This window comes from Oncorhynchus mykiss, chromosome 5 (genome assembly GCF_057628025.1).
Source record: "Oncorhynchus mykiss isolate SJ-2025 chromosome 5, ASM5762802v1, whole genome shotgun sequence".
Taxonomy (NCBI): Eukaryota; Metazoa; Chordata; class Actinopteri; order Salmoniformes; family Salmonidae; genus Oncorhynchus; species Oncorhynchus mykiss.
This window is the reverse complement of record NC_143026.1, coordinates 85,451,913-85,478,681: the sequence shown is the minus strand read 5'-3', so window position 1 is coordinate 85,478,681 and position 26,769 is coordinate 85,451,913. Positions and strand designations below refer to the sequence as shown.

The following is a 26,769-nucleotide window of genomic DNA, read 5'->3' as shown; positions in this document are numbered from 1 at the left end:
CCTGAGTCTCCATGCTAGTAATTTGGTTGCCTTTGAGCCTGCTTCTTAATATTGTTGTTTCAGGAACCTAAGCTTTTTCTCTACTTCTTCTCTATAAATCTGTTCAATTTCCTGTTTTACCTTTTGAATCTCCCGGGGGTGCGTATACATTAAATAATGTAACTTCCTTGTTATCCAGTTTACATTTAACAAGTATAAATCTACCCTCCTTGTCTTTTATTTCTGACATAAACTCAAAAATTAACTGAATTTGGGATCAATATTTCAACTCCCCTTCTACCCATTTTGTAAGAAGAAAATAAAGTGTTCCTATATCCCATTTTCTTGAGTTTCTCATGTTCAGGTGTGGATAAGTGAGTTTCCTGCCAGAATAGTATGTCACCGCCCTCCCGTTTCATCTTTGCTATGACCTTACTTCTCTTGATGTCACTCCCCAGTCCGTTTACATTGAGACTGATGACCTTACTTCTCTTGATGTCACTCCCCAGTCCGTTTACATTGAGACTGATGACCTTACTTCTCTTGATGTCACTCCCCAGTCCATTTACATTGAGACTGATGACCTTACTTCTCTTGATGGCACTCCCCAGTCCGTTTACATTGAGACTGATGACCTTACTTCTCTTGATGTCACTCCCCAGTCCGTTTACATTGAGACTTATGACCTTACTTCTCTTGATGTCACTCCCCAGTCCATTTACATTGAGACTTATGACCTTAAATTCCCGATGATGCATCGATATAAACAAAAAAAACTGTGCACCATGTCTGCCTGCTTATCATGAACCTAAAAATGAACGACAAATCAAGAACGATAATAAAGTAAACCAAAGTAGGAAAATACTTTGGTATTTGGACTCCCATGTCAGAGGACTGTCTCTTGCCTCTGGAGTTTGAGGGGATGAGCCTGTCCGCAGGATGGGCCCCTCGCTCAGATATGAAAATGCGTGACGTAGTCACAAACAAGACCTGGTGGAACCGAAAATAATAAGGGCGCCTATTTCGTAGCTTATACACATCGGTTAATTACAAGTGAAAACTATATCGGTCATGCTTGCAAATCATGAACCCTCCCCTTGATATGCCCTTCTGTCGCCCCGTTGTCAATATGTCATTAATCCTTAGCTAATATTTATGTTATTAACGTGACGCTACTTAGTGTGTTCGTAAAGAACACATGCTTTTGGCTACTCCTTGTTCAGCATTGGAGGAAAATAGGGGAGATAGTTGACCTATTGCAATGTCAACCGTAACAACCCAAAGTCTTAACAGCTCGCGGTAACTATTAATTCTGTTAAATCCGGTTCAGTGTCTTACATCTTCCAGTTGGAAATGCCTGAGTCTCTCTCGGATGTGAACGTCCTCTTGCCGAGATGGTTTCCCTCTTTCTCCATGACCCTGCTTGTCAACAATGATCCATGGGAGAGCTTGCTCGAGTCTTTCCACTGGTGATGTCGCCTTTCTCCTGGCGGTATACTCCACTGGGAAGCCCCTTGACTTCAGGTCCTCAGCCGCCTCGTCTGCATGCTCATATGTAACCGGGCCATTTTCCAGAAATACATGCATTTTTGCCGGGAATGGTGTTTGGAAGCAAATACTTTTCTCTTTGAGTGCTTTCTTAATGGGGGCGTATTCTTTCCTTCTTTTCAGTACCTCTCCCGCGTAGTCATGATCAAAGAACACTCCTTGGCCTTGGAAGTTTAACAGGTTTTTTCCAGGTTGCATGTAAGACTTTCTCTTTGACTGAGAATTTTAGGAACCGTACTACTATGGATCTTGGTGGGGCGCCGCTGGGGGGGGGGGGGTTTGAGGCCAGAGCTCGGTGTGCTCTCTCGATTCCCAGGTCAGTGTCGCATTCAAGTATGCCCTTGAATAGACCCTCCACGAAGTTGGGCATAGTGTCTTTTTCTACGCCCTCAACTACGTTATAAAGTCTAATGTTGTTTCGACGTGAGAAACCTTCGAGTTCTGTCATTTTTGTCTGTAGTGCGTGTTGGCTTTTCAGTGACTGTTCAAGGATTTCTTTGACTGCGGAGTTCCATGTTTCAGTTTACCCAATGCGCTGTTCTGCGCCCCCCATTCTTGTAGATATGCTGTGAAGTTCTAATTTGTTTTCTTCCAGTTTCTGTTTAATGTCCTTCTTGAACTCATTTAGTTATTTTCTTAGATCTTCTTGAAGTTCCTCTCGTAAGCCTGTGAGTGCTTTTCGTAATTCCTCCTTCATCACCTCACGAAATGAGGGTTCTTTTGCTGCTGCTATCTTATTTGCGTTAGCATTAGCCATTTCGGGTTCATCGACGATTATATCTTCTGCTGTCTTGTTACGGGCTGTTGTTCTAGCTCTGCGACCTTTTCCTATTTTCCCCTTTTCCTTTTTGCGTAAGTTATTATAATGCTCAGAGTAAATACTTGAAGGTGAAGGTGGTAAATTACCTTTTAATGGCATCAGACCGAGGCTCTGCATCTGTCCTCATGCTCCTAGACCTTAGTGCTGCTTTTGCTACCATCGATCACCACCTTCTTTTGGAGAGATTGGAAACCCAAATTGGTCTACACGGACAAGTTCTGGCCTGGTTTAGATCTTATCTGTCAGAAAGATATCAGTTTGTCTCTGTGAATGGTTTGTCCTCTGACAAATCAACTGTAAATTTTGGTGTTCCTCAAGGTTCCGTTTTAGGACCACTATTGTTTTCACTATATATTTTACCTCTTGGGGATGTCATTCGAAAACATAATGTTAACTTTCACTGCTATGCGGATGACACACAGCTGTACATTTCAATGAAACATGGTGAAGCCCCAAAATTGCCCACGCTAGAAGCCTGTGTTTCAGACATAAGGAAGTGGATGGCTGCAAACTTTCTACTTTTAAACTCGGACAAAACAGAGATGCTTGTTCTAGGTCCCAAGAAACAAATAGATCTTCTGTTGAATCTGACAATTAATCTTGATGGTTGTACAGTTGTCTCAAATAAAACTGTGGAGGACCTTGGCGTTACTCTGGACCCAGATCTCTCTTTTGACGAACATATCAAGACTGTTTCAAGGACAGCTTTTTTCCATCTACGTAACATTGCAAAAATCAGACATTTTCTGTCCAAAAATGATGCAGAAAAATGTATCCATGCTTTTGTTACTTCTAGGTTAGACTACTACAATGCTCTACTTTCCGGCTACCCGGATAAAGCACTAAATAAACTTCAGTTAGTGCTAAATACGGCTGCTAGAATCCTGACTAGAACCAAACAATTTGATCATATTACTCCAGTGCTAGCCCCCCTATACTGGCTTCCTGTTAAGGCAAGGGCTGATTTCAAGGTTTTACTGCTAACCTACAAAGCATTACATGGGCTTGCTCCTACCTATCTTTCCGATTTGGTCCTGCCGTACATACCTACAAGTACGCTACGGTTACAAGACGCAGGCCTCCTAATTGTCCCTAGAATTTCTAAGTAAACAGCTGGAGGCAGGGCTTTCTCCTATAGAGCTACATTTTTATGGAATGGGGGAGGCCGAAGAACACCATCCCAACCTTGAAGCACGGGGCTGGCAGCATCATGTTGTGTGGGTGCTTTGCTGCAGGAGGGACTGGTGCACTTCACAAAATAGATAGCATCATGAGGTTGAAAATTATGTGGCTATATTGAAGCAACATCTCAAGATATCAGTCAGGAAGTTAAAGATTCATCGCAAATGGGTCTTCCAAATGGACAATGACCCCAAGCATACTTCCAAAGTTGTTGCAAAATAGATTAAGGACAACAAAGTCAAGGTATTGGAGTGGCCATCACAAAGCCCTGGCCTCAATCCTATAGAAAATGTGCGGGCAGAACTGAAAAAGTGTGTGCGAGCAAGGAGGCCTACAAACCTAACTCAGATACAACAGCTCTGTCAGGAGGAATGGGCCAAAATTCACCCAACGTATTGTACGAAGCTTGTGGAAGGCTACCTGAAACGTTTGACCCTGTCATGCCCTGACCATAGTAAGCTGTTTTTTTCTCTGTGTTGGTTGGGGCATGATGGTGACTTGGGTGGGTCATCTAGGTGAATTTGTATTTCTATGTTGGCCTGATATGGTTCCCAATCAGAGACAGCTGTTTATCGTTGTCTCTGATTGGGGATCATATTTAGGCAGCCATTTCCCCTTTGTGTTCGTATGATCTTGTCTACATTTAGTTGCCTGAGTGCACAGTCCAGTAGCTTCACGTTTTGTTTGTGCTTGTTTGTTTTGTTTTGCTGAGTTTCGGTTTTATTAAAAACATGTGGAACTCTACTCACGCTGCGCCTTGGTCTAATCATTACGATGAGTGTGACAGACCCAAGTTAATCATTTTAAACGCAATGCTACCAAATACTAATTGAGTGTATGTAAACTTCTGACCCACTGGGAATGTGATGAAAGAAATAAAAGCTGAAATAAATAATTCTCTCTACTATTATTCTGACATTTCACATTCTTAAAATAAAGTGGTGATCCTAACTGACCTAAGACAGGGAATTTTTACTAGGATTAAATGTCAGGAATTGTGAAAAACTGAGTTTAAATGTATCTGGTTAAGGTGTATGTAAACTTCCGACTTCAACTGTAATTGCTCTTTTCTGGATTTGGATAATTAGTGGTTATCGGCCTAATTCAATTGGCACAGTGTCATCCAGGTTAAGGGAGGGTTTGGCCGGCCAGGATGTCCCATCACATTCTATTGACTCCTGTGGCAGGGTTGTGTTTCGGAGAATGCATGGCTCTTGACCTTCACCTCTCCCAAGTCTGTACAGGAGTTGCAGTGATGGGACAAGACTGTAACTACCAATTGGATATCATGAAATTGGGTAGAAAAAGAGGTCAAAAAATAAAAATACACTTCTTGCCTTGTCTCTCAGATCGTTTAGAGCTTTGTGGAAGTTACCTGTGGCGCTGAGGTATGTATTGTTTTTTGTGTGCTTTACGGCAACGGTGTCTAGATGGAATTTGTATTTGCAGTCCTGGCAACTGGACCTTTTTTGGAGCACCATTATTTTTGTCTTACTGAGATTTACTGTCAGGGCCAGTTTTTCCCAGGTTGACTGAAATTGTGCAGAAGATCTAGGTGCTGCTGTAGGCCCTCCTTGGTTGGGGACAGAAGCACCATATCATCAGCAAACAGCAGACATTTGACTTCAAACCTCTAGTAGGGGAGGCTGCAGACTGTTCTAGTGCTCTCGCCAATTATTTGATATACAGTGCATTCGGAAAGTATTCATACCCCTTGACTCTTTTCAAATTTTGGTAGGTTACAGCCTTAACCTACAGGTTTTAGAAATGTTTGCAAATGTATAATTAAAAAAAAACTGAAATATTATATTTACATAAGTATTCTGAGCCTTTACTCAGTACTTTTGTGAAGCACCTTTGGCAGTGATTACAGCCTCGAGTTTTCTTGGGTATGATGATACAAGCTTGAACACCTTTATTAACATAGTTCCTCCCATTCTTCTCTACAGATCCTCTCAAGCTCTGTCAGGTTGGATGGGTAGCGTCGCTGCACAGTTATTTTCAGGTCTCTCCAGAGATGTTAGATTGGGATCAAGTCCTGGCTCTGGCTGGCCCACTCAAGGACATTGAGACTTGTCCCGAAGCCACTCCTGTGTTGTCTTGGCTGTTTTGCTTAGGGTTGTTGTCTTGTTGGAAGGTGAACCTTCGCCCCCAGTCTGAGGTCCTGAGCGCTCTGGAGCAGGTTTTCATCAAGGATCCCATTACTTGCTCCGTTCATCTTTCCCTCAATCCTGACTAGTCTCCCAGTCCCATAGGGATGGTGCCAAGTTTCCTCCACATGTGACGCTTGGCATTCAGGCCAAAGAATCAATCTTGTTTTTCATGGTCTGGGAGTCCTTTATGTGCTTTTTGGCAAACTCCAAGCGGGCTGTTATGTGCTTTTTACTGAAGAGTGGCTTCCGTCTAGCCACTCTACCATAAAGGCCTGATTGGTGGAGTGTTGCAGAGATGCTTGTCCTTCTGGAAGGTTCTCCCTTCTCCCAGGAACTCTGGAGCTCTGTCAGAGTGACCATCGGGTTCTTGGTCACCTCCCTGACCAAGGTCCTTCTCCATCGATTGCTCAGTTTGGCCTAAGCGTCCAGCTCTAGGAAGAGTCTTGGTGGATCCAAACTGTTTCAATTTAAGAAGTATGGAGGCCACTGTGTTCTTGGGGACCTTCAATGCTGCAGAAATGTTTTCGTACCCTTCCTCAAATCTGTGCCTCGACACAATCTTTTCTCAAAGCTCTACAGACAATTCCTTCAACCTCATGTCTTGATTTTTGCTCTGACATGCATTGTCAACTGTGGGACCTGATATAGACAGATGTGTGTTTTTCCAAATCATGTCCAATCAATTGAATTTATCATAGGTGTACTCCAATTAAGTTGTAGAAATGTCAAGGTTGATCAATGGAAACAGGATGCACCTGAGCTCAATTTCGAGTCTCATAGCAAAGGGCCTGAATACTTATGTAAATAAGGTATTTTATTTTATTTTTATGTTTAATATATTTGCAAAAAGTTTTAAAAAAAAACGGTTTTTGCTTTGTTATTATGGGCTACTGTGTGTAGATTGATGAGGAATTGTTTTTATTTAATCAATTTTAGAATAAGGCTGTAACGTAACAAAATGTGGAAAAAGTCAAGCGGTCTGAATACCTTCCGAATGCACTGTATATGTTGAAGAGGGTAGGGCTCAAACTGCATCCCTCTCTCACCCCACGGCCCTGTGGAAAGAAATGTGTTTTTTTTGCCAATTTTAACAGCACACTTGTTGTTTGTGTACATGGATTTTATAATGTATGTTTTTCCCCCAACACCGCTTTCAATCAATTTTTATAGCTGACCCTCATGACAAATTGAATAAAACGCTTTTTTGAAATAAACAAAGCAAGACATTGCCTTTGATTTGGTTTGTTTGTTTGTCAGTTAGGGTATGCAGGGTGAATACGTGGTCTGTTGTATGTTAATTTGGTAAAAAGCCAATTTGACATTTGCTCAGTACATTGTTTTCACTGAGGAAATGTACAAGTCTGCTGTTAATGATAATGCATAGTATTTCCCCAAGGTTGCTGTTGATGCATATCCCATGGTAGTCATTGGGGACAAATTTGTCTCCACTTTTTTGGATTGGGGTGATCAGTCTTTGGTTCCAAATATTGGGGAAAAAGCCAGAGCTGAGGATGATGTTAAAGAGTTTAAGTATAGCCAATTGGAATTTGTGGTCTGTATATTTTATAATTTCATTTAGGATACCATCAATGCCACAGGCCTTTTTGGGTTGGAGGGTTTTTATTTTGTCCTGTAGTTCATTCAATTTAATTGGAGAATCGAGTGGGTTCTGGTAATCTTTAAAAGTTGATTTGAAGATTTGTATTTGATCATGTATATGTTTTTGCTGTTTGTTCTTTGTTATAGAGACAAACATATTGGATAAGTGCTTTGGGGCAGCAGGTAGCCTAGTGGTTAGAGCATTGGTCCAGTAACCGAAAGGTTTATGGATTGAATCCCCGAGCTGACAAAGCAAAAATATGTTGTTCTGGACAAGTCAGTTAACCCGGTAGGCCGTCATTGTAAATCAGAAATTGTTCTTAACTGACTTGCCTAGTTAAATAAAATAATTATCCATACATCTCTGTTTTGGAGAGATTACACTTCCTGTTGTTGTTTGTTTTAGTGTGTTCCAAGTGGTTAGATTATATGGATTATTCAATTACATTGAGCTGATTTCTGACGTGCTGTCGCTTCATTTCCCCGTAGTGTATTTCTGTATTGTTTTAGTGATTCACCATAGTGAAGGCGTAGGCCCTGGTTTTCTGGGCTCTATGTTTTTGGTTGGATACGTTTCTCAATTTATTTCTTAGGTTTTTGCATTCTTCATCAAACCATTTGTCAATGTTGTTAATTTTCTTAGGTTGTCTGCTTGAATTGTTTAGATTGATAGGGAAGCTGAGAGGTCAAATATACTGTTTAGGTTTTCTACTGCCAAGTTTACACCTTCACTGTTACAGTGAAATGTTTTGTCCAGAAATTTGTCTAAAAGGGATTGAATTTGTTGTTGCCCAATTGTTTGTTTTTGTAGGTTTCCACACTACTTTCCTTCCAACTATAGCATTTCTAAATAGTCTTCAGTTCCTTTGGCTTTGATGCCTTTTGGATGAGTATTGCTTTTTTCAAGTAGACTGTGATTTTGCTGTGATCTGATGGGGGTGTCAGTGGACTGACTGAACGCTCAGAGAGAGACTGGGTTGAGGTCAGTGATGAAGTAGTACTAATGCCAAGGGATGACCTATAGGTGTACCTATGGTAGGAGTCCCCTCGAAGCCTACCGTTGACTATGTACATACCCAGCATGCGAGAGAGCTGCAGGAGTTGTGACCCGTTTTTGTTGGTTATGTTGTCGCAGTTGTCTCTAGGGGGAGGGATTCTCTCTCTCACACGCACACACTACAACGATTGTAAATGTGTCTGAGCTGACAATCAAATGTAGCGATAGGCCTATCTGATACATAGAGTTCTGATAATTTCAAAAACATGTAAAACCTTATGTAAACGCTCTGCATTTCAAGCAGGCTACAAAAAAACTGGATTGAAATCCACGCACACTCAGAGCATCAAAGCAAATGCACAACTGAAAAAAGGGAGGAGCGCAGTCGAGGGGCAAAACCGTCTCCGTGCGTCAGTATGCGTTTATAGCAAGCATGGCAGGCGACAGCGAGACAAGACTGGACAGTCAAGTCGAAAACGTTACACGGCAACCTTTCCTCATCGGGGTAGCAGGAGGGACTGCCAGCGGCAAGGTTGGCATTAAGATTGTCTATGAATTAGAAATGTCCTGTTTTTCTAGCCTGTAAACAGTGACATGGAATTGTCAACGTGGTTGAAATATGAGAACGCACTGACCGCGTGGTTCATGATAGACCAATGAATGAATGTCACATTTGTTCCTTCAAAGCTAGTTTGTTCTCTAATAATTTCTGGAAAAACATTAGTTAGTTAAGATAATAGGTATAGGCCACTGTTTGGCAAGAATTTAGCCCACTGTCCTAATAGCCCTATCAAATAGTGTACAAATAATTCAACATTTCCACAAACCTCCTTGAAACGTGGATTTCACGATTAATCTATTCTGACTAGGAATATTTAAATTCAGAAAGGGTATTAATGACAACCCATACAGAAAATCAATACTTTGCTAAACAAAGATGGCCCATTTTTATCCTGTCTTTTCGGATATATTATTTTTACATATCATTTCAATGTAGGCTGTACAATATTCTATAGCTAATCGGCCTATCTAAAATATAGCCCAGCCTTACAGCACCTTTTGTTGGGAGGCATGTCACAGCTGTCTGGCTAATGCTGCTGGTCATTCCATCCGATGGAATCTTGGATGGCTGTCATTCTCGCTCTATAATGTAGAAAGAAAGAAATCCAAGTAGCAACAATTTATCTGCTATGTTTCTGAGAACTCTTCGCTCGCTCGGAGACAGTGACCATCGTGGGGGTGGGGAAATCTAACCGATATCTTAACAGTTTACGTGAGCGATCGAAGGACAAAGCCGGTGTCTTCTCCCGACAAATATCTTGGCGGTGACATTCACATACAATCCGTTACGAACTAATTGTTTGTTATTCATAAGAGCCATACAGTTATCCAACCAAGTGTTATTGTTTATTGACTGCGTCAACAAGACCAACTGATTGTGCCTGGCGATCAGTAAAAACACTGCATATTCGCCATAATACACATTACTGTGCCACTGACCCCATTCTAGTGTAACAGCAAATAATGTATATGAACACTAGATTTCAGTTGCTATGTTTTGGCCAATGAGAGGTTTTGAAGCCTCCGGTCTGCCATATTGGTATTCCTCAGAAGACTCAGTCCTCCATAAATTAGTCATAATAATAGTCATAATAATCATAACATAGTGGTCAAACAGGGAAATGGTTCCAATTGTTTTTCCGCCATTCATTTTTCTTAGCCCTTATTTTAAGTGTTTCTAAAATCCCCTATGTTTCATGTAGACTTACCCTGGCGTGACGTTTTGATAAACATGCAAATATCTTACGAACAAGGTGATTAATTTTATCAATAAATTATCAATCGGTTCCCGAGTGGCGCAGCAGTCTAATGCAATGCATCCCAGTGCTAGATGTGTCACTACAGACTCCCTGGTTCGAATCCAAGCGGTATTACAACCGGCTGTGATTGGGAGTCCCATAGGGCGGAGCACAATTGGCCTGGCGTCGTCAGGGGTAAATAAATAATAAATCCCCAACAAATGAAATGCTAATTAGCTGCTAATGTGGCTATCATAAAGAACTACAAATGTCATGATGATCTGAATGAGCCTGCCGAATAGAGGCAAATGTAAGAATCTCTGGATTAACTATCTAATGTTAGCTAAATGTAGTAATGAATAAATTGGCTACATTTAAATTGAAAATTCTGTGAACTGTCTTGTGAAAGTTTTAAACTGACACAATAGTTGTTAGCAAAGATGTCAGCTAGAGGTGAGGTGCAGGAATTTGTAGTCTTTGATGCTGTTTAGCATTTTCAAATCAGAGTAAATAGAGCCGAATATATTGATAAAAGTCACCTTGTCCCGAAAGAGATTTACATGGTTATCAAAATGTCACTCCAGAGTAAGCCTACAAAGAACACATCCCTTATGTTAAGTGTTTCTAAAATCCCCTATGGGGAAAAACAATTAGAACCATTTCCCTGTTTGACCTCAAATTGAAATATTGTAGAATACCATCAATTCCTATAGAGCCCCATAGCGGAGGTGTCACAATACCCATAAAACCTATAGTTGAAAAAGGGTAATGGTTTTGTTATAGTGGGGACAGTTACATTAGCAGGCCTACTCTCTAAAAAAAACTACTTTAAGGAAAATGTATTTTCTATATTCTTATTTTTTAGTCCTATATTTAGCTGACATAATTTAAGGTATATGCATTAAAGTGACTGCAATTGAATAAATGTGGCAAAACTAATGTAGACATTAATAAATGCATTTTATAGCTTTCAAAATCTTTTTTACAATGGTGGGGGAATAGTAAAATGGGGATGCAGTGACTTCAAAACAGCGCCCCCTGTCAGTCATCTAGTATATTCTATATATAATAAAGGCTCGGCCTACATCAGCCAGCTGCTTCTTTTCCAATGTAGGCTACTGTTAGTCATGGTTCAATACATATATATATTTTTTTCCCAAGACACAGTAGGCCGAATTCAACCATGCCAAAGTCATACTATGATTTATGAAGTGATAAAGTGATATCTGTATTATCTAGCCCACTGTGTTTTGTCTTAGTCTAGAAAATATTCACAATTGTCTGTCTGGTTAGGTAAACTGTTATGACCTTTCAGATGCATCGAGGCTTGTTTACATTAACCAATTTTTAGGAGATCTTTTTTAGGTAACCTTATTTTGACTGAAACAACAGAGTCATTTGACAGGTGTTCAGAAATGTTGTTAACCCCCCCCCGGCCCCTCTGAAGGAAGTTAATGTTACGTCTTGTGTTCTGTTTTTCCACTGTCTCCCTGAGAGAAGATAAAACCCTATGCCTGCTCCCTAACAAAGTGGAGTGGGGGTAGGAAGGCAATGAAACGTGGATTTAAAAAAGCAAAATATCACTTTTTTTATATGAAAGCGGTTCCACATGTTCACGTGACACAAGTTGTCAGGAAAATATCTTCCATAATATTATATTCCATAATATTCTTAATATAAAATATGTGTGTTGACTGTGATTGAATAGGTGTTTCTTGTCTGTTTTAATGAACAAAATAACAAACAAATTATCATTATTTGGATGGGGCAGCCATGGCTGCACAGACCCGTAATGCCTAATTAAACTCAAAATATACTTTTCTGTTCTTTTGAAATATTTTATTAGTCTTGTAATGTTTCTTAGGATCTGCTTAAACAAATTTATAACGGAATCATTTTGATGGTGTATATTCAATGGATTTATTCAAATAAACGCCCAACCACATCTGCACACCACTACTACCACTCGTCACCAGCATGCTGGCATGTCCACGGGAGGTATAAAAGGCATATCAGGCAAGAATGTGTTTAAAATGGGCCTGTTTGTAAGGGGGTCATGCACACATTGTCCCATTTACTAATTGCCTACTAATTGGTTGATGTCACTGGAAACACTGATCTTCCTCCATATATTTACTACTAAACAGAAATGTGCCATTTTTACATATGTTGATGTTGGGGTGGTGCTGGAGATGATTAATATGAAGTAGAACATTTTTGAAATGTCCCTTTAAGGCGGCCCTGACCCTAATTGAGTCTGAGACACACCAGAGAAGACAACAGGATGTCAGTCAGCCAATAGCAAGGCACTATTCGTAGACCACTGAACCTACACGTGCCACCAGTCAACTGTTATGATAATCTAACTGCTTACTTCAGGCTTACCAGAGATAAAAAAAACCCAGAGATAACTGGCAACAGACAATAGGCCTAGGTGAACCTGCATAAGGGAAAATGCATGTATTGCAGCGAAGGGGAAAATGCATGCTAGCCATCAGTGAAGAATACAAAAGTGCCTCCTTGGAAAGAGCTCTGACAGGGTAAATATATTTTCAAGAAGATAAAGCAGAATAAATATGTCTGTTGAGTCAATACAAGTTTATAAATTATTCTACATTCAGAGGGAATAGTTCAAGGATGTAAAAGAAGAAGGGATATCACAAGATGGCTGTGCAATAATACCTTCTTTGATGGGACTATACTTGGCCTTCTTTGTGTGTTTAATCCATACTGAGCATTCCTCTCATCTCTGAGCTCTACTCCCTGGCTGCCAGCTGAAATGCTTGTCACCAGTCCTGGTCACACTCTCATCCATTTAACTAATAATTTGCAGCCTGGGCCCTACAGACTTCATGGACACACACACACACACACACACACACACACACACTGGCACGCAGACAGCCATACACACATACACAATTCCTAAACTGTAAAGTTTGTCAGAATAAGAAAAAACACTGTCTGATGAACAGGTGGCTCTACTGGTAGTTTAGTCTCTTCCATTTGTTGTGGGGTATGATACCAAGAAATATTACATGCAAAGGAATGTCAGGTGGACCACAATTCATGTTCCAGAACAGCATAGAGGATGTTTATTTTATTTCACCTTTATTTAACCAGGTAGGCTAGTTGAGAACAAGAACTCATTTACAACTGCGACCTGGTCAAGATAAAGCAAAATAGTTCGACACATACAACAACACAGGGATACACATGGAATAAACAAACATACAGTAGAAAAAGTCTATATACAGTGTGTGCAAATGAGGTAGGATAAGGGACGTAAGGCAATAAATACTTATTTTCCACCATAATTTGCAAATAAATTCATAAAAACTCCTACATTGTAATTTTCTGGATTTTTTTTCTTCTCATTTTGTCTGTCATAGTTGAAGTGTACCTATGATGAAAATTACAGGCCTCTCTCATCTTTTTAAGTGGGAGAACTTGCACAATTGGTGGCAGACTAAATACTTTTTTGCCCCCACTGTATATGGGGCTTTGGTGACAAAACGGATGGCACTGTGATAGACTGCATCCAATTTGTTGAGTGGAGTGTTGGAGGCCATTTTTTAAATGACATCGCCAAAGTCGAGGATTGGTAGGATGGTCAGTTTTACGAGGGTATGTTTGGCAGCATGAGTTAAGGATGCTTTGAGGCGGAATAGGAAGCCGAATATAGATGTAATTTTGGATTGGAGATGCTTAGTGTGAGTCTGGAAGGAGAGTTTACAGTCTAACCAGACACCTAGAATATGTGGACAACTACAAATACCTAAGTCAGAACCGTCCAGAGTAGTGATGCTGGGCGGGCGGGCAGGTGCAGGCAGCGTTCGGTTGAATGGCATGCATTTAGTTTTACTTGCATTTAAGAACAGTTGGAGGCCACGGAAGGAGAGTTGTATGGCATTGAAGCTCGTCTGGAGGTTAGTTGACACAGTGTCCAAAGAAGGGCCAGAAGTATACCGAATAGTGTTGTCTGCGTAGAGGTGGATCAGAGAGTCACCCGCAGCAAGAGCGACAACATTGATGTATCCAGAGAAGAGAGTTGGCCTGAGAATTGAACCCTGTGGCACCCCCATAGAGACTGCCAGAGGTCCGGACAACAGGCCCTCCTATTTGACACACTGAACTCTATCTGATAAGTAGTTAGTGAACCAGGCGAGGCAATCATTTGAGAAACCAAGGCTTTTGTCTGCCGATAAGAATGTGGTGATTGACAGAGTTGAAAGGCTTGGCCAGGTCGATGAAGACGGCTGCTGGGTATTGTCTCTTATCGATGACGGTTATGATATCGTTTAGAACCTTGAGCGTGGCTGAGGTGCACCCATGACTAGCTCTGAAACCAGATTGCATAGTGGAGAAGGTATGGTGGAATTCGAAATGGTCGGTTATCTGTTTGTTAACTTGGCTTTCGAAGACCTTAGGAAAGCAGGGTAAAATAGATATAGGTCTGTAGCAGTTTGGGTCTAGAGTGTCTCCCCCTTTGAAGAGGTTGATGACTGTGTCAGCTTTCCAATCTTTGGGAATCTCAGACGATACAAAAGAGAGGTTAAACAGGCTAGTAATAGGGGTGGCAACAGTTTCGGCAGATAATTTTAGAAAGAGAGGGTCCAGATTTTCTAGCCCGGCTGATTTGTAGGGGTCCAGATTTTGCAGCTCTTTCAGAACATCAACTATCTGGATTTGGGTAAAGGAGAAATGGGGAGGCTTGAGCAAGTTGCTGTGGGGTTTGCAGGGCTGTTGATCGGGTAGGGGTTGCTAAGTGGAAAGCATGGCCAGCCGTAGAATTCTCAATTATAGTGGATTTATCGGTGGTGACAGTGTTTCCTAGCCTCAGTGCAGTGGGCAGCTGGGAGAAGGTGCTCTTATTCTCCATGGACTTTACAGTGTCCCAGAACATTTTGGAGTTTGTGCTACAGGATGAACATTTCTGCTTGAAAAAGCTAGCCTTAGCTTTCCTAACTGCCTGTGCATATTGGTTCCTAACTTCCCTGAAAAGTTGCATATCACGGGGGCTATTCGATTTTAATGCAGAACGCCACAGGATGATTTTGTGCTGGTCAAGGGCAGACAGGTCTGAAGGGAACCAAGGGCTATATCTGTTCCTGGTTCTCCATTTTTTGAATGGGGCATGCTTATTTAAGATGGTGAGGAAGGCACTTTTAAAGAATAATCAGGCATCCTCTACTGACAGGATGAGGTCAATATCCTTCCAGGATACCCGGACCAGGTTGATTAGAAAGGCCTGCTCGCTGAAGTGTTTTAGGGAGAGTTTGACAGTGATTAGGGGTGGTCGTTTGATCGCAGACCCATTACGGATGCAGGCAATGAGGCAGTGATCACTGAGATCTTGGTTGAAGACAGCAGAGGTGTATTTGGAGGGCAAGTTGGTTAGGATGTTATCTATGAGGGTGCCCGTGTTTACGGATTTGGGGTTGTGCCTGGTGGGTTCATTGATAGTTTGTGTGAGATTTAGGGCATCTATCTTAGATTGTAGGATGGCCGGGGTGGTAAGCATGTCCCAGTTTAGGTCACCTAGCAGCACAAGCTCTGAAGATAGATGAGGGGCAATCAATTCACACATGGTGTTCAGGGCACACCTGGGGGCAGAGGGTGGTCTATAGCAAGCGGAAACGGTGAGAGACTTCTTTCTGGGAAGGTGGACTTTTAAAAGTAGAAGCTCAAATTGTTTGGGTACAGATCTGGATAGTAAGACCGAACTCTACAGGCTATCTCTGCAGTAGATTTCAACACCGACCCCTTTGGCAGTTCTATCTTGTCGGAAGATGTTGTAGTTAGGGATTTAAATTGCAGGGTTTTTGGTGGTCTTCCTAAGCCAGGATTCAGACACGGCTCGGACATCCGGGTTGGCAGTGTATGCTAAAGCAGTGAATAAAACCAACTTAGGGAGGAGGCTTCTAATGTTAACATTCATGAAACCAAGGCTTTTACGGTCACAGAAGTCAGCAAATGAGAGCACTTGGGGAGTAGGAGTGGAGCTAGGCACTGCGGGGCCTATATTAACCCCTACATAACCAGAGGAACAGAGGAGGAGTAGGATAAGGGTACGGCTAAAGGCTAACAGAACTGGTCATCTAGTACGTTCGGAACAGAGAGTAAAAGGAGCAGGTTTCTAGGCACGATAGAATAGGTTCAAGGCATAATGTACAGACAAAGTTATGGTAGGATGTGAGTACATTGGAAGTAAACCTAGGCATTGAGTAATGATGAGCAAGAGATTGTCTCTAGAGACGTTTAAACCAGTTGATGTCACCGCATATGTGGGATGTGAAACTAAATGGTTGGTTAAGGCATATTGAGCAGGGCTAGAGGCTCTACATGTGAAAGGGTTAAATAATTTCTTATCTGCATTTTTTCTCTGCACAAATTTTCTACATTTATCTATAGGAAATTACTGCAAAGCAAACGCATGCTAATGTCTGGTTTTACTACAAAGCAAATACATGTTAATGTCTGGTTTGGACTTCATGTGTTAAAATGTATGTTACGGTCTTAACCGTGCATATTGTAGTCAGCTGAAAATCAGGAAAGGTGACCACACGTTGAGCTATTGTGCATAGTTGCAAATGTGTCTTCTAATATACTGCATCCATCTCTGTCATAGTCTGGTATATCAACGTATGTTTTATGACACATTCATATTTTTGACATGCTTTTATCTCCAAATCTCAATGAACACATCACAACTTACTTCAGATCACAACCAGACAGACTGTTAATAACTTGATATCCTCTCTATTTCTTCTCCTCCCCCTCATCCTCCTCTTCCCCCGGACAGAGTTCTGTCTGCGGTAAGATCATGGAGCTGCTTGGCCAGAACAAGATTGACCATCACCAGCGCCAGGTGGCCATTCTCAGCCAAGACAGCTTCTACAGGGTCCTTACTCCGGACCAGAAGGCCAAGGCACTGAAGGGACAGTTCAACTTCGACCACCCAGGTGTTTAGCTCATCTATTTATTTATCTATACATCTGGATACATTGCTAAATAGTTACTAAATAGTCAGTTGCTAAATAGTTACTAAATAGTCAGTTGCTAAATAGTTACTAAATAGTCAGTTGCTAAATAGTTACTAAATAGTCAGTTGCTAAATAGTTACTAAATAGTCAGTTGCTAAATAGTTACTAAATAGTCCGTTGCTAAATAGTCAGTTGCTAAATAGTCAGTTACTAAATAGTTACTAAATAGTCAGTTGCTAAATAGTTACTAAATAGTCAGTTGCTAAATAGTTACTAAATAGTCAGTTGCTAAATAGTTAGTTGCTAAATAGTTACTAAATAGTCCGTTGCTAAATAGTTACTAAATAGTCAGTTGCTAAATAGTCAGTTGCTAAATAGTCAGTTGCTAAATAGTCAGTTGCTAAATAGTCAGTTGCTAAATAGTTACTAAATAGTCAGTTGCTAAATAGTTACTAAATAGTCAGTTGCTAAATAGTTACTAAATAGTCAGTTGCTAAATAGTTGCTAAATAGTTACTAAATAGTCAGTTGCTAAATAGTTGCTAAATAGTTACTAAATAGTCAGTTGCTAAATAGTTACTAAATAGTCAGTTGCTAAATAGTCAGTTGCTAAATAGTCAGTTGCTAAATAGTCAGTTGCTAAATAGTTGCTAAATAGTCAGTTGCTAAATAGTTACTAAATAGTCAGTTGCTAAATAGTTGCTAAATAGTCAGTTGCTAAATAGTCAGTTGCTAAATAGTTACTAAATAGTCAGTTGCTAAATAGTTACTAAATAGTCAGTTACTAAATAGTCAGTTGCTAAATAGTTACTAAATAGTCAGTTGCTAAATAGTTACTAAATAGTCAGTTGCTAAATAGTTACTAAATAGTCAGTTGCTAAATAGTTGCTAAATAGTTACTAAATAGTCAGTTGCTAAAAAGTTACTAAATAGTCAGTTGCTAAAAAGTTACTAAATAGTTAGTTGCTAAATAGTTACTAAATAGTCAGTTGCTAAATAGTTACTAAATAGTCAGTTGCTAAATAGTCAGTTGCTAAATAGTCAGTTGCTAAATAGTTACTAAATAGTCAGTTGCTAAATAGTTGCTAAATAGTCAGTTGCTAAATAGTTACTAAATAGTCAGTTACTAAATAGTTGCTAAATAGTTACTAAATAGTCAGTTGCTAAATAGTCAGTTACTAAATAGTCAGTTGCTAAATAGTCAGTTACTAAATAGTCAGTTGCTAAATAGTCAGTTGCTAAATAGTCAGTTGCTAAATAGTCAGTTGCTAAATAGTCAGTTACTAAATAGTTGCTAAATAGTTACTAAATAGTCAGTTGCTAAATAGTCAGTTACTAAATAGTCAGTTGCTAAATAGTTACTAAATAGTCAGTTGCTAAATAGTCAGTTACTAAATAGTCAGTTGCTAAATAGTCAGTTACTAAATAGTCAGTTGCTAAATAGTTACTAAATAGTCAGTTGCTAAATAGTCAGTTACTAAATAGTCAGTTGCTAAATAGTCAGTTGCTAAATAGTCAGTTGCTAAATAGTTACTAAATAGTTACTAAATAGTCAGTTGCTAAATAGTTACTAAATAGTCAGTTGCTAAATAGTCACTAAATAGTCAGTTGCTAAATAGTCAGTTGCTAAATAGTTACTAAATAGTCAGTTGCTATATAGTTACTAAATAGTCAGTTGCTAAATAGTTACTAAATAGTCAGTTGCTAAATAGTTACTAAATAGTCAGTTGCTAAATAGTTACTAAATAGTCAGTTGCTAAATAGTCAGTTACTAAATAGTCAGTTGCTAAATAGTCAGTTGCTAAATAGTTACTAAATAGTCAGTTGCTAAATAGTTACTAAATAGTCAGTTGCTAAATAGTTACTAAATAGTCAGTTGCTAAATAGTTGCTAAATAGTTACTAAATAGTCAGTTGCTAAAAAGTTACTAAATAGTCAGTTGCTAAAAAGTTACTAAATAGTTAGTTGCTAAATAGTTACTAAATAGTCAGTTGCTAAATAGTTACTAAATAGTCAGTTGCTAAATAGTCAGTTGCTAAATAGTCAGTTGCTAAATAGTTACTAAATAGTCAGTTGCTAAATAGTTGCTAAATAGTCAGTTGCTAAATAGTTACTAAATAGTCAGTTACTAAATAGTTGCTAAATAGTTACTAAATAGTCAGTTGCTAAATAGTCAGTTACTAAATAGTCAGTTGCTAAATAGTCAGTTACTAAATAGTCAGTTGCTAAATAGTCAGTTGCTAAATAGTCAGTTGCTAAATAGTCAGTTGCTAAATAGTCAGTTACTAAATAGTTGCTAAATAGTTACTAAATAGTCAGTTGCTAAATAGTCAGTTACTAAATAGTCAGTTGCTAAATAGTTACTAAATAGTCAGTTGCTAAATAGTCAGTTACTAAATAGTCAGTTGCTAAATAGTCAGTTACTAAATAGTCAGTTGCTAAATAGTTACTAAATAGTCAGTTGCTAAATAGTCAGTTACTAAATAGTCAGTTGCTAAATAGTCAGTTGCTAAATAGTCAGTTGCTAAATAGTTACTAAATAGTCAGTTGCTAAATAGTTACTAAATAGTCAGTTGCTAAATAGTTACTAAATAGTCAGTTGCTAAATAGTCACTAAATAGTCAGTTGCTAAATAGTCAGTTGCTAAATAGTTACTAAATAGTCAGTTGCTATATAGTTACTAAATAGTCAGTTGCTAAATAGTTACTAAATAGTCAGTTGCTAAATAGTTACTAAATAGTCAGTTGCTAAATAGTTACTAAATAGTCAGTTGCTAAATAGTCAGTTACTAAATAGTCAGTTGCTAAATAGTCAGTTACTAAATAGTCAGTTGCTAAATAGTTACTAAATAGTCAGTTGCTAAATAGTCAGTTACTAAATAGTCAGTTGCTAAATAGTCAGTTGCTAAATAGTCAGTTGCTAAATAGTTACTAAATAGTCAGTTGCTAAATAGTTACTAAATAGTCAGTTGCTAAATAGTTACTAAATAGTCAGTTGCTAAATAGTCACTAAATAGTCAGTTGCTAAATAGTCAGTTGCTAAATAGTTACTAAATAGTCAGTTGCTATATAGTTACTAAATAGTCAGTTGCTAAATAGTTACTAAATAGTCAGTTGCTAAATAGTTACTAAATAGTCAGTTGCTAAATAGTTACTAAATAGTCAGTTGCTAAATAGTCAGTTGCTAAATAGTTACTAAATAGTCAGTTGCTAAATAGTTACTAAATAGTCAGTTGCTAAATAGTTACTAAATAGTCAGTTGCTAAATAGTTACTAAATAGTCAGTTGCTAAATAGTTGCTAAATAGTTACTAAATAGTCAGTTGCTAAAAAGTTACTAAATAGTCAGTTGCTAAATAGTTACTAAATAGTTAGTTGCTAAATAGTTACTAAATAGTCAGTTGCTAAATAGTTACTAAATAGTCAGTTGCTAAATAGTTGCTAAATAGTCAGTTGCTAAATAGTTACTAAATAGTCAGTTACTAAATAGTTGCTAAATAGTTACTAAATAGTCAGTTGCTAAATAGTCAGTTACTAAGTAGTCAGTTACTAAATAGTCAGTTGCTAAATAGTCAGTTGCTAAATAGTCAGTTGCTAAATAGTTACTAAATAGTCAGTTGCTAAATAGTTACTAAATAGTCAGTCGCTAAATAGTTACTAAATAGTCAGTTGCTAAATAGTCACTAAATAGTCAGTTGCTAAATAGTCAGTTGCTAAATAGTTACTAAATAGTCAGTTGCTATATAGTTACTAAATAGTCAGTTGCTAAATAGTTACTAAATAGTCAGTTGCTAAATAGTTACTAAATAGTCCGTTGCTAAATAGTTGCTAAATAGTTACTAAATAGTCAGTTACTAAATAGTTACTAAATAGTCAGTTGCTAAATAGTTACTAAATAGTCAGTTGCTAAATAGTTACTAAATAGTCAGTTGCTAAATAGTTACTAAATAGTCAGTTGCTAAATAGTTACTAAATAGTCAGTTGCTAAATAGTTACTAAATAGTCAGTTGCTAAATAGTTACTAAATAGTCAGTTGCTAAATAGTTACTAAATAGTCAGTTGCTAAATAGTTACTAAATAGTCAGTTGCTAAATAGTTACTAAATAGTCAGTTGCTAAATAGTTACTAAATAGTCAGTTGCTAAATAGTTACTAAATGGTCAGTTACTAAATAGTTACCCTTTTTTATTTTTATTTATGTATGGAATATTTGACCAATGATCAAATGTAGCTACAGCATCAGTAAAAAGTTTAGACACACCTGCTCATTCCAGGGTTTTTCTTTATTTTTACTCTTTTCTATGCTGTCGAATAATAGTAAAGACATAAAAACTATGAAATAACACATATTGAATCATGTAGTAACCAAGAAAGTGTTAAACAAATCAAAATATATTTGAGATTCTTCAAAGTAGCCACCCTTGAAAGCTAAGCGCAAAACCCTTGAATGTGTCCAAACTTTTGACTGGTACTGTATCTGTTGGTTTCCAGTGTAAAAGATGACTCCACTCTCATTTCCCCTTGCTCTTCTCTCATTGAAAACAAATGGTTGCATGATTTTGTTTCTACTCAAATGAGTTTCATAATGTGGAATACTTCTGTTTGGCTTTCCCCTCCAGTTCTTAGAAGTAGAATGATCAGAATTCCAGGGGAGAACAAAAGTTTCTGAATGTCCCCTGATGGCCAGCGATAGACTGCTGTGTTGAAAGTCTGTCTCAGAGTAGATACTCAGCCATCTGTCTCAGACAGTGTGTAGATACTGTATGGGCCCTGGCCCTGGTCAAAAGTAGTGCACTAAATAGGGAATAGTTTGCTTTTTTGGACACAACCTATGTCTTAGTCATTGCAGTCTGGCTTTGTGTTTGGCTGGCTGTCATATCTTAGTCAGTCTTGGCTGACTGACTGGTTGGCTGACTGACTGACTGGCTGTGTGTGATATATCTTAGCCAGTCTGGGCTGGCTGGCTAGCTCTGATTCTGGCATATATTGTAAGGGTTGGCTGGCCAGCATGCATCTGCCAGCCATATCAGCATGTATTCTATCCCACATGTCATCTCTTTGTGGGGATAGATCTAGATCCTATGGTCTGGCACGGTGGCACCAGCAGACATGGAGACACAGACACACCATGGTTCTGAGTTCCTTTGTCCTCTCTCTTCCTCTTCTCAGATGCATTTGACAACGAGCTCATCGTGAAAACATTGTGGGACATCTTGGAGGGCAAAACAGTGCAAATCCCAGTGTATGACTTTGTCACCCATTCCAGGTTAGTGGTCCACACACACACACACACACACACACACACCTCATACACATTGTCCTCTCCCCGGTGGGTGTGTATCAGGAAGGAGGAGGTGGTAATGGTGTACCCAGCAGACGTGGTGCTGTTCGAGGGCATTTTGATGTTCTACTCTCAGGAGATCAGGGACCTGTTCCAGATGAAGCTGTTTGTGGACACAGACGCAGACACACGGCTCTCACGCAGAGGTAAAACGATAGACATATATTTCCCATTTCATTGGGTGAAATGCATCAAACATGTGAATTTATACTTGTGAATTGTTAAGACAGCAGTGGGCTTCCAATATCGGGCCTGGAGGACATGAATGATTTTGATTTATTACAATCTCCATTAGCTGACGCCAATGGCGACAGCTAGTCTTACTGGGGTCCGACATATATTGAAAAGACATTACAGACAAAAGATGTAGATGCCTACTAGCTTCTTAAGAATCCCGGAAAAATCATACTGACAGCTCCACTCCTGTTCTGTGTTCCCTCCTCAGTGCTCAGAGACATCGGCGAGCGAGGTAGGGATCTGGAGCAGGTGCTAACGCAATACATCACCTTTGTTAAGCCTGCCTTTGAGGAGTTCTGTCTGCCAGTGAGTACCTAGCTATGATACTGCCACAACAAATATTTGAACAACCTTGGATCAATCTATTTGTGTCATTGTTAGTTGTTGCACGGATGGACCTCCTCTTGAAAGGTATTGAACCCCCTTGCCCTGGTTCAGATCATATTACTAATCATATTTATTTCTTCACCATCTGTAGACCAAGAAGTGCGCTGATGTGATCATTCCCAGAGGAGCAGATAATCTTGGTGAGTTGTTGACTTGTTTCTCAAGATGGCTGCCTTATGTAAGCAAGCAAGTATGCTGGTATGTGACAAACTGACTCATTATTGGAACACTGCTCCCCATAGTCTGTTATTTACGTTGGTAATCAGTGCAGTCTCTTACCCTGCGATAGTAAACTTACTAAAGGCTGATGTGACTGTAAGTGATGGCTCTTCTGTTCTGAGATAGATGGTGTGACATGCTATGGAAATCAGACTAGATTGACTGTTTTGTCCTGGGAATGTTTGACTGTCTCTGTTTTGGAATGGCAAGGTCAACTGTAGATTTCTCACTTATTTGCAGGCCTTATTAGTGAAATTGTGATGCTTTTAAATTCTGGAACTTGTTCTGCTTTCATTTTATCTGGATAAGAGAGGAATGGAAAACCTTGGGAGATTATCCTTCAATGCCCTCTGAATGCTTTCTTCCCTCTCCTTACAGTTGCCATAAACCTTATAGTTCAGCACATCCAGGACATTCTGAACGGTGGTCTGACCAAACGCCTGAACAGCAGCCTTAATGGTTACGGTACTCCCCGTAAACGGCAGGTGTCTGAGTCTAGCAGTCGGCCCCACTGACTGCACCGTCCCTCTCTCAGCGCCAGGGATCGATGGTAGAGGAGAGGAGGGCTCACCTGTACATACCTACCTACTGCCTGTCCGCAACACTGTATTTAAAAACCAGAATTATTTATTTCTCTAGCAAGAAGCTGCAAGACCTTCATTTGATATCGTTTTTTTTGTACTGGAGGATGACATTTTTGAAAAGGGAGGAAGAGGATTAGCTGTTTGTTTTGGAACTGTTTCAGGTCAAAGGTGCAGCAGTTATTTTATTTATTTATCTATTTTTATTATTTCTTCTGGATTAAATTTGAGTTTACAGATGTGAATAAATAAGGAGGAAGATGGTTCATCTGGGTTGAGCTTGAGACGTTGGTGTGCGTTCAGTGGTCAGTGCATTTTTGATTGGTCATGTCTGTCTTTACTGTTGTTGTATTGGAATGGAGGGAGGACGCGTGACAGATTTGATATGTTAGAGGGAACTATCTCACACACACACACCATTATTTTGGAAACTATCCAAGAACCAAGATGCAAAACTAAATACAGGACATGTGCCTGCCATACATAGTACTGAGCCTGCTCTATGTATAGATGAAGATCTTTTCACTTGTCAAGGTACTGTAGTCCCTCGTTACACATTCTGACGCACCATAGAGAGACTCCGTATGAGGTGAAGTGTTAGTAACTGCTACAAGCATGCTCTTATTGAGTTAAAGGGAACATTTTCTCAGGCCCTACACAGATTATCTGCCTTTGCTGACCAATCCAGTGGGTCAATGCAACTTCGTTGTCTCAATCTAAAAAGAATACTGAAATACTTGACTTTACAAATCAAAATGGTGTTCGTAGTTTGTACATAATGTATTTCTTATTATTTACTCTATTGATGTTGCTCGTTTTCAGTAATTTGAGTTTCACAGTATTTGCTTGTTACCATTCATCTTGAACAAACAACCTGAATTTGAGAACATCAAAACTGAGACTGTCTTTTTCGTCAATCAATCTTTACCTCGGCCAGTTTTGTGTATGGGGACTGACAACCCCACCCAAAAAATGAAGTGTTCTGTACTTGTGCCCATGGCCCCTCTTTTAAAGCCCTAGACAGGGGAGTTTGTAAAGCCCCCATGTCTATTGAATTCTTTGTGGTTCCAACTCAACTTTTTTTCATTAATAAAAGCTAATGCTCTTGAAGGATGAGATCACTGCAACTGCCTCTTTTTGAACAGCTAACATTTGATAGCAATGTTTAGGCCAAGGCTATATATACTGTAGGTTGTTCTGAATTGCAGGTTAATTTGAGATCAATTTTCACTTAAATAGGACATAATCTCCATCTTATTTTCTACGTTAGTAACAATTCACCCTTCAAGCATTAGTACCTTTCATTGCTCTTTACTGCTGCTATTAAACAGTGTAGTTCATCAATGTAAAACTCCTGTTTTTTGTATTTTTTCTATTCTTATTTTCTACAATTTTGCATGAACCCAGAACATTGTACCCAGAACATTTTCCTTTGGTATTAAACTCTCCGTTAATTAATTTAGTTTTATTCTCATTCAATTGCTCCATCGTGTTTGTTTATTCACATTAAATAAAAAATATACTGCAATATTTCCAGACTGATTAGAAGGGTGAGATTAGGGTCTTATGAACACTCCCTCACTGACTGACATGCTATTAGTGTTCTACTCAAGGTTGTACTACATTGCATAGGGTAGCCTAAAATCACAATAGATTGTTTTGCTTTCAGAAATATATGGGTACTAAACTCCTGACTGCTGTGCTATGTTTCCTACCTCTTTATGGTACCTGTATGCAAAGTGTATACTGTAGTTTTGTTTACATTTCGAGGGCCAATGATGGGCATGTCACAATGTTGAGACAGCCACCCACATGAGTGTCGTCCGCAGTCCATCCGTGCATCATCATACCCTTTGTTTATTGGCTTCGGATTGATCGATTATTGAAATGAGAAATGGTTTCTAAAGTAATGTATGAGCATACAATCGGACTTCTGCAATTGCCGTACATAAAGGCATGAATGTTGACTCCATGATTAGGCTATCTACTTTGTGAGATGTAGAACTAGAGAGTGAATTGATCATTAGAATGTCAGCTCAGGAAGTTGAGAGATTTTGAACATGAATATAACCATGAACACTAGCAATACCATGCCTGTCTAAAATGTAGAGGAAATGCCCTAACTTGAATTCAATGTACATGACCTTTCATTTCAAAGGCCTTCAAAAGGCCAGTCAAGCAATGCCTATCATAGGCAGCCATCTAGCAAACATTCAGTAACAACTGCATTCCTTTGCAAAAAATGTAATATGGTCCAAAGGCTGTTGATGTGGATTATCTGTATTTCAGTCATTAAAATGTTGCTTTGTGTATAATTGTATAAATTTAGCTTCAATGTTGGTGATGAAATCTGCTGTACATAAAACACATTTTGTCTGGCAATTCAACTCAATGACATGATATGAGTTACTTACTTGCAAGAGCTAGCTAGCTACTGAACTACATTTGTTCCATGATCAGGTTGTAACAGTGGACCCATGAGTAAGTAATGTCAACGGCCTCAGTGTGAACACTCACTTTGAAAGTAATAATGTTCTATACAGTATGTGTGAAGTATGAGTCCTTTGGCACAGCTCGGGCATTGTTGTACATGACTTTAGCACACAAGAGACCTGTAATAAGAGAGAAATAAATAGTATGATTAACCAAAACTGTTACCAGACCACAAGTAAAACAGAAAACCAAGTTACCCATCAAATTGTGATAACCATGACATAACTGCTTTGCCTCAAAGTTGGAATTATAAAATAGTAATATTATTATTTCATGTAGGGATTCATTTTCTGGTTGTCACACACCAGGATATGACTACAAGAGCCTTCATAATTGTATTATAATGTAAATATAATGCAAACAATCTGCAATCAAACAAGGAAATAAAGTTTTTATATTATGTATGCTGTGTGAATGTTTCCTTTACAAGATTCACAGATGGAGAAAACCAT

General features: G+C 39.0%; 1 protein-coding gene across 1 annotated transcript; it reads left to right on the top strand.

Annotated features, from left to right (window-relative positions):
• The first annotated feature begins 8,631 nt into the window (after positions 1 to 8,631).
• On the top strand, positions 8,632 to 25,175 carry LOC110524694 (uridine-cytidine kinase 2-A). The gene is made up of 7 exons (XM_021604553.3): positions 8,632 to 8,810; positions 16,883 to 17,042; positions 22,229 to 22,325; positions 22,404 to 22,546; positions 22,846 to 22,943; positions 23,116 to 23,164; positions 23,622 to 25,175. The coding sequence occupies exons 1-7, from the start codon at positions 8,712 to 8,714 to the stop codon at positions 23,756 to 23,758; spliced, it is 783 nt and encodes a 260-aa protein (XP_021460228.1). The 5' UTR covers positions 8,632 to 8,711; the 3' UTR covers positions 23,759 to 25,175.
• Positions 25,176 to 26,769: the final 1,594 nt, after the last annotated feature.